The sequence below is a fragment of the Lonchura striata genome, chromosome 3 (assembly GCF_046129695.1).
Source record: "Lonchura striata isolate bLonStr1 chromosome 3, bLonStr1.mat, whole genome shotgun sequence".
Lineage (NCBI taxonomy): Eukaryota > Metazoa > Chordata > Aves > Passeriformes > Estrildidae > Lonchura > Lonchura striata.
Window position 1 is genome coordinate 38,577,727 of NC_134605.1, and position 8,308 is coordinate 38,586,034.

General features: G+C 47.7%; 1 protein-coding gene across 1 annotated transcript; it reads right to left on the reverse strand.

Annotated features, from left to right (window-relative positions):
• Positions 1 to 340: 340 nt before the first annotated feature.
• On the reverse strand, positions 341 to 6,713 carry TBXT (T-box transcription factor T). The gene is made up of 8 exons (XM_021544213.2): positions 6,452 to 6,713; positions 6,076 to 6,340; positions 5,428 to 5,562; positions 4,652 to 4,713; positions 4,497 to 4,558; positions 3,417 to 3,593; positions 2,089 to 2,218; positions 341 to 816 (listed from the first exon to the last, which is right to left on the reverse strand). The coding sequence occupies exons 1-8, from the start codon at positions 6,655 to 6,657 to the stop codon at positions 549 to 551; spliced, it is 1,305 nt and encodes a 434-aa protein (XP_021399888.1). The 5' UTR covers positions 6,658 to 6,713; the 3' UTR covers positions 341 to 548.
• Between the last annotated feature and the right edge of the window lie 1,595 nt (positions 6,714 to 8,308).

An 8,308-nucleotide genomic window follows, 5' to 3' on the forward strand; every position in this document is an offset into this window, starting at 1 on the left:
AGAAAATAAGCATACAGTTAAGAACACAACGTATTTGTGAAGCAAATACGTGTTAGTGCACATGATTTTCCAAAAACTTCACTCCGCAGCTACATTTGTGCATATTTCAGAATGCTTCTAACTAGACGGTTAATAAAAATCTTCATGACTATAGCTAAGTTTGCCATTTAACAACACTAACTGAAAAACAGTTAGGAGTAACTTACTCAAGAATTATACCAAATTTCAGGTCCAAATATATCAGAACACCGAAAAATTTGGAATCCAAGTAAAAATCTTAAAACTTAGGTCTATCAAATTTTAAAAAAAGAAAAAAATATTAAAAGCAGTGAATCTGCTCTCAGAATTGCACACTCACCAGGTATGTAAACTCTACAAGTCAGTGATGCACCATTCACTGTAAGAGGTATAATGTGGATGCTCTATGCAGAGCAGTACAGATGCTTTTTGGTTGCCGTTTCATTCACGTCTCCTCTCTCTCCTCCTTGAGGATCAAGCATCTAAAGTAATTTGGCAGCTAAACGTGTCTCAGAGGAAGAGGCTTGGGTTTACATGGAAGGGGAAGTGACAGGTGTCCAGGTGGCTGCCAGCCTGGCATGTGCAGAGGTGTCGTACTGGCCGTCGGGCAGGTCCGCGGGCGCCGCGCCGTCGTACAGGGGCGAGGCAGAGGAGGCTGCTGGCACGGCATGGGACAGAGCCGAGTAGTGTCCTGGAGAGCCACGCAGGAACTGGGGGCTCAGCCCGTTGGACACCCCGCTCGGCTGGGACGCCGGCGTGATGCTGCTGTTGCTCACAGACCACAGGTTGGGGTACTGACTGGAAGAGGGAAAGCCATAGGTAAAGCCAGTCAATAGTGACTCTAGTGCCTGCTGGCAGCTCCTCAGCTCACAACACAGCCCTCAGGCCAGGTCTGTTTGCTGCAAACACTGAAACTCTCTAGGCAGTTCCCAGCCACTGTGAGGCAGGAAGGACCCCCAGGCAGAATTTGTGCTCATGGCAATCCACAAATAAACTGAACTTCCCTATTTTCCAACAGATAGGGGGTTAGACAAAAGGGGTGGCAGAAATGCCTTCAGTGAGGCTTCACAGTTCCAGTTCTACTGGTTTTACCTACTGAACAACTCGGTACAGAAATTGAAACTCCAGGAACTTTGCAACTTCCTAAATATTCATCCTGGGAATCAGACAGAGAAAGAAGTGCTAGAAGGACCTTTTTACTCAATTAATCTGTGTTCAGGACTAAAAAATATGTTCAGCAATACAGTTAACTCATACATAGCCTGATTAACAGTTAAGAGTCCACATGCATGGTTCAAATGCAAAAATGCTTTCCACAAACAGAATGGTAGGTCTGAATTGCTGAAAGAGATGTACAAATCTTGTCCCTCTGTAGCTCATAACAAATATTTTACCACCTTTTCTGCAGCTCTTTGAATTTTCAAGTTTAGCCCAAAGGGACTCAATGCAAGCTGAATTTTTCTAAAGGGTTCAAAATTTTAATTAAGATAGTAAGTACAAAGAGGAGAAAGGATTCTTTTTCTATGATCACAAAATATCAAAGACTTTCACCACATGTACAGTCCCCTGCTATGCTTGTTAGCATGGCAATGCTTAAGTCAAGAATTATACCCCAACCATGCGCTCCTCCTTCACGCTACACCTCACTGCTCCATCATTTGTAGCAGAATAACAGCTTCTGGAGATGGCTGGGAAAGATATGACCAGCAAAAATGGAAGGGATAAAGAAAATAAACTTTTTAAACACCATTATGTATAACAAAGATTAAACTTAAGAGACCATCCTCAAATTCAGTCTATGTTTGTCTAAGTAATTTGCAATCCTTAAGTTATCAAATATTGCTGTCACAGGTATCTACATTTCCAGAACTAAAACATTAAAAAAAAAAAAAAATCTGTTTCTTCAATCCGTTTTCCTTGTGGATAGTCCTTCTCAGTGCCCCACAGACTGCTAATGGTTCATACCAGTGGCCAAAACGACTTCTACTATGCTGGAGACTCTTTACCTCCTTTTTCAGCCTTTTCTTCCTACAAAGTAGCAATACAGGGTTTTGAGGGATGGACACCTACCTGGAGCTGGTAGCTGTTCCAGTGCTGTGACCCATGGGCAGCATGGCTGTGTGCGTAGTAACTCCCAGAGAAGACCAGTTGTCATGGGACTGCAGCATGGATAGGCAGGCAGAGGAGTTGTCAGCATAGGCTGCGGAGAAAACACAATCACTTACAAACACTAGAATCAGGCCAAATAGCAATCTTGTGTTTAAATGTAATGGAGAGGTTTAAACTACTACCTTGGAAAAAAATAAAGACAAAATTACACACAGAGAAAAAAACAAAGCCAGTAATCAGTAGTGTCAAACCCATGCCTTTATTGGCATTGCCCTGATGTCTTGTTTTGCTCCACTCATAACAGCAAAATCTTATTTATGTGAAGGGCCTGTGGCCAAAAGGCTGTCTGCAAGCCAGCTGCTAATTCAGCACATGCCATTTTATATAGTCAGTGGGAAAAAGGAGGGTTCTTTATTTACACTGTCCCCTGGAGACCTTCCATCTCCATCACTTACACTGCCAGCTACAGTTTGGCAAAGCTGGATAACAAGCCTATCACTGGATCACACATCCCAGTTTTGAGCTGAGCATGCCACCTTGAAATCTGCTTTAGGCACCATCAGGAGTGACTGGACTGTGGCTTAGACCACTTAGCTTGTGACCCAAACTGGCTGGCTCACACAGCAGGGGCACTGGGAAGCTATAAAGGGAATCCCTTTCAGCCACCCATGGTCAGAAAGAAACTGCTGTGGTAGCTAGCTAAGGGAAGGCCAGGGAACAAGAAAGAACACCAGAGAGGTTGTGTTCTTTTATCCTTTTTTAAATTTTGCACAAAATTTCCAAGATGCAAGAAAAGTTCACAGAGAGCTAGTTACCCACTTTTAAATTAATGACAAAGCTACATACAAGATTGGTCAGGTTGCATCTAAAAGTCCATGTATTACTTCATAATTCAAAATAATAACTATTTTTAAATGGGAACTTTCAATAACTACACAGCCTGAAAGCTAAAATTGTTCACCATTCTTCTTTGCCAGAAGAAATTTTTAAAAACCAATGAAACAAACAAAAAACCCCACTGTTAAAAATGCCTGTTTCACCCTTAAGTACCTGGTGCCCGAGATACAAGTCTTAAGATATTTGGCTACTTTTGAGCACATCTTTTTTAAAAGCTATGCAGTTTACTCAGAGATAGAAACTTATTGTTTCTATCTACCCATTAGTGGGACGTTCATAGACGGACACTAACTACAGCCACAGTTAGCATAAGCTAACAGAATCAGACCCTCAGTTCTAAAGCCACTGGGAACACGCAGTTCCTTTTCCCAGAGCTGCAGCCTTGGGCTTACTCGGCGAGTTGTTCCTGTGTGTGTAGGGGCTGGCGTAGGGCACGGGCCGGTGGCTCCTCAGCGAGGAGTACCTCTCACAGCTGTGGGCAGGGGACAGCGACAGCGGCGCTCCGAACTGCGCGTGAGCGTTGGCAGGGGGGCACAGAGCCCCGCTCCCAGGAATGAGCCAGCTACCTACTGTGGGGGAACAACAGGTCTGTAAGAGGTGTGCAGCGCAGCCAGGCAGAGAATCACAGCAATCAGACAACTGAACAGCCAGGAAATGCACACTCAGGAAAGGAAACGGAGTTTCAAATCCGTATCTTTACAACTTTGATAAATGCTCTTATGAAGGAAAATTAGAAAGCAGCTTAGAAAGAGTCTTGTGTCAAGCCAACTTATTTTTTAAATTACCATTTAACCACAATCACAGTCATGAAACATGGAAATCATTAAAGCCTCCCATATGTAGGTAGTGTGTGCTCGGTAATTGTCAGCATAGCATTCAATTTTATATTGCTCTTTGGGGGGTCTCAATCTATAGCTAAGCTCTGAAGTTTCTCAGACTGCAAAGAACTCCTCTTAAAAATTAAGTATTTTCTCTGAAACAAAATAATTCCTGCTGGAAATCAACCACCCTATCCTTTTTAGGCTGCATTTTATTGTTAAACATCTGTTAAAACAGAAATGCTTTCCAAACATCTGAAAAAACTTCTTCAAGCAAATGCCCATAATTTTCTTCGAGTACTTAGAACATGACTACTGTGTCAATAAATTTCATGAAATAAACTTTTGTCTCCATGTCCATGTGAACATTGCTGTCCTTGTATAAAAAGGCAGATTTCTTTTTAGACATAAAGGCAACTCTGCATAATTCTATTAAATGGTTTTGAATGCAATAAATCCTAACCACATGCAGAGATTATAGTGTTTATACAATCATCAACATGCATGAACCACAACCACAGAGACTGGTAACATTCCTCTTTCTATGAGCTAACAAGCCAGCCATCAAGAACTGGCCTCGAAGTTTTGCTTAGCTTCATAGAGAGCAGAAGAAACCAAAGTCATGCTCACGATGCACAACGAAAGGAAACATACACTGTGAATACCCAGACTGTTGGCTGTCCCCCACTTCCTCCATCATGTCTTTATGATCACTCCTATAAAAGAAACCGTGTTGTATTAGTCAAGAATTTGCCTTTATAAATCTAATCTTAAAAATCACATTTTAGAATTAAATTAAGAGCTCTCACCTTTCTTTTGCATCAAGAAATGCCTTTGCAAACGGATTGTATTTAATTTTTAAGGCTGTGATCTAAAAACAACAACAAATATCTTTATTTACATGCAATCATTCATCATCACACTGATATTAGGATTTGAACTAGGACTATCTACTGAAGTTGGTAAAATCAGATTTTTGAAGAAATAAAAGTAGGCCCATAAAAGCAACTGATGGGCACTAATGAAACAGCTCCTTAAGGTCTAAAGTATTATCAAAGCACTAGGAGTTAGTCTCTCTGCCAAATTTTGAATAGCCTGTGTTCATTGGTCATCTAAGGAAACACCTAAGAAAGGTAGTAAACTAAATAGCTATAAAAATCTTCACATTTCAAGCCAGAGCAGACTGGACATCAAAGAAATCTCAAAAAACCTGATAATTACAACTTCATTCAACACACACATTCGTTTGGGCTAACAGAAAAAGGGCCGCTCCAAAAATGGTGCCTTCAGTCTTTTCACTGTGTAGCTCAAATGACAATTTTTTTTTTATCATAGTTGTTTGCCCCCACAGGGTCTATAACAAATCTGTAGTACATAGACAGACAAACAATGATCACAACTCTGTTCTATAATTCATTAAGGCTTTTGCATACATTAATTTAATCTTTTATATTCAGCTTCAAAAGAAAAGCACAGGAAGAACTGAGAAATGCAAAAGGAGATCCATTATTTTGCTCTGTAACATGCACACTTTGCTACTTGAAACCTCTCGGTAGTGGCATCCTCTCTTCCCCGCTGTGCATACCTCCTCATTCTGGTAGGCTGTCACAGCTATAAACTGGGTTTCTGGGAAGGAATGGCTGGTGATCATCCGCTGCGGGCCACCCACTCGCACGATGTGAATCCGTGGCTCATACTTGTGCAGGGAGTTTAGCATGATCTGTGAACAAATAGAGCAGGTGAGCAGATGCTGCCAGGCACAAAGGACACTCGGGTTTTAAAGTCTCCATCTTTCCATCAGAGGTGGAAAAAGCACTAAGTGCGAATAAAGCCTAAAGCTGAAGCTGTGAGAGAAGGAAAGGCACACTGAGGACAGACACAACTTTCTGCACAGTTATTCTCATCCCTGTTACTTGACAAAGCACTCGCAGAGTCCCAAATGCATCAATGATAAGTCAGCCTTAGAAAGATTCATCTACCACACAGCAGACACTAGCAGATATTCAGACCGGAAAGAGAGTTCCAAAATAGTGATAAAACATCAAGGCGCTCCTCCTCGGTGGAGCGAACAGCTCTCCTGAATGAATGAATGAATGAACCGGGGGGGCAGGGAGACGCACGACTCATCCCAGCAGGTTTGGTAGGGAAAGTACGAAAACGAGCAGTAAGGAGGGAGAGAGTGCGCCGGGCCGGTGCGGTCCCGCTGACGGACAGCCCCGGTGCCGGTGTTTACCTGCCCGCCGCCGTTCAGCTTGTTGGTGAGTTTGACTTTGCTGAAGGAGACGGGCGCCTTCATCCAGTGGGCGCCGAAGTTGGGCGAGTCGGGGTGGATGTAGACGCAGCTGGGCGCCTGCGGCTCCGGCTTCCCGCCCGGCACCCACTCCCCGTTCACGTACTTCCAGCGGTGCCCGTCGGCCGCCACGAAGTCCAGCAGGAAGGAGTACATGGCGTTGGGGTCCAGCCCCGACACGCTCACCTTCAGCACCGGGAACATCCTCCTGCGGGGCGACACGGAGGCGCGAGGCACGGCCGCGACCCGGCCCCGGGCTCACCCCGGCCGCCGGAGCCCTCCGCCCCCCGGAACCGGGGCTGGCGGGGCCGCTCCCTACCTGCCGTTCTTGGTGACGATCATCTCGTTGGTGAGCTCCTTGAAGCGCAGCCACAGCTCGCTGTCCTCCAGCGCCACGCGCAGCTCCCGCTCCGTGGGGTCCCCCTTCTCGCTGCCCGCCTGCAGCTCGCTCTCCACGGCGCTCAGCAGGTGGTCCACGCGGTACTGCGGGGGCTTGCCCGCGCCCTCCGCGCCGGGGGAGCTCATCCCGGCCCGCGCCCGCCCGCGGGGCAGCTGGCTGGCACGGCCACACCGAGCCGGGCACGGCCGCACCGACACCGAGCCGGGCCCCGCCGCCGCCCCGCGCCCTGCGCGGCCGGGCCGCTGTTATAGCCCGCCATAAACGCCCCCCCGGTGACATCACCGCGCCGGCGGGGGGGCCCCGCTGATTGGCGGGCGGCGCCTTTGATGGCGCGGGCGGCGCTGCCCATTGGCCGCCCGCGGCCATATCAGAACGGTGCCCGCGGGAGCCTGTGATGTTAATTGCGGCCCGCGGGATTAAACGCGGCTATTTTATGTAAATCTGCCCCCAAATGTTTGCACCTCTATCAAAGCCGCCGGGGCCGGGGCTCCGGCTGCCGCGGAGGAAATGGCCCATCTCGGCAACAGCCTCACAACCGGCCAGCGCGGCACCCTCTCGCCTCCCGGCGCAGCGAGCAGACCCCCGGGCCGCTTCTAGGCGGGCGGTCCTGGACGGGACACTCCCGCCGCAGATTCATATTTAGGGGGAAAAAACGGGAAGTCCTCTTCTCCAGGCGGCCGCAGGCTGACAGCGGCACCCCGCCCCGCACGCCGCTTCCCCGGCGCCTGCCCCTGCCCCCTTGACCGGAACTTCTGCTGCAGGGAAGGGTGCAGCTGGCAGCGCCAAACCTTGCGGGAAAAACCAGCGAGAGAGCTGGAAACGCGCTGTGCAGCGGCTCAACCCAAACCTGGCACGGCACGGGCACGCCCCGCTTTTAGCGAGCCCGTGAGAAAAGTGGCAGAGTTTGTCTCACAGCAGCAGCGCAGGCGGTGCCTTCGCAGCCGAGGTGCTCGACCGCGATGGTTTCGAGCCATCCCACCTAAACAATTTTTTAAAATTCTGAAAATCAGATCGATAGCCACCCACCATCCCACCTAAATAAAAACATACTTCTGATCGATAGTTAAAGGCTTTGTTTCCTGTAGGAAGGAGAAACGCCCGCGAGTTCCTGCGGGCAAAAGGGGAGAAACTCATGGGTGAAACTTTGCGACGGGTTGAATTTATTTTTAATTTATTTGACACAAAAACAAGGGTCGGGACGAGGGAAAAGAGGGGTGCTCTGAAGCACTCCCGCCGGCCGGTGTTGTAATCGTTTGCATTCTCCGGAGCTGCGACGGTCTGTGGTGTGAGGGAAGTTTATTACCTTTCCGTGAGAATCCCTGGATAGAGGGCGAGGGGGAGAGAGGTGACAATGAGCAGGAAATAGTTCAATGGGGTTTCTTTAAACAATAACAAGTTCTTTAAACGGGAGCAATGGAGAGGGAAAAAGAAGCGGAGCGGTGTAAAAATCAGAGTTGTTTTTAAAACAGGCATCTCCGCTTCTCCAAACACCGCTCACCAGCACTGCCGGGAGTTTTCAAATTTTAGGGGAAGGTGCCCGGGAGAAAGCTGCCTGGCAGCAGACGGAGCTGGAAGTCAGGGCTGCCCGGGGAAGGCACGCTGAAGGTCCTTTCTGCGGGATGCAGAGGGTGATTCAGTCCTTTTTGGTTTTGTAGCTGCGGCGTAAGGCTGTATTTTCATTACACAGCACCATCGGGCTCATACATCGTCCACTTCTCAGCTCCGCAGAACTTTTTTTTCCCTTCAGTCTGACAAGCCGAATTCCCTGCCACCTCT

What these genes read in the sequence shown, in the direction of transcription:
- TBXT (XM_021544213.2), bottom strand. Translation starts at nt 6,657, where the DNA reads ATGAGCTCCCCCGGCGCGGAGGGCGCGGGCAAGCCCCCGCAGTACCGC. An exon ending in CAGCCTACCAGAATGAGGAG is followed by an intron (nt 4,714 to 5,427) that starts GTATGCACAGCG and finishes TGTTGTTTTTAG; the next exon opens with ATCACAGCCTTAAAAATTAA. An exon ending in ACACAGGAACAACTCGCCGA is followed by an intron (nt 2,219 to 3,416) that starts GTAAGCCCAAGG and finishes TTTTCTCCGCAG; the next exon opens with CCTATGCTGACAACTCCTCT.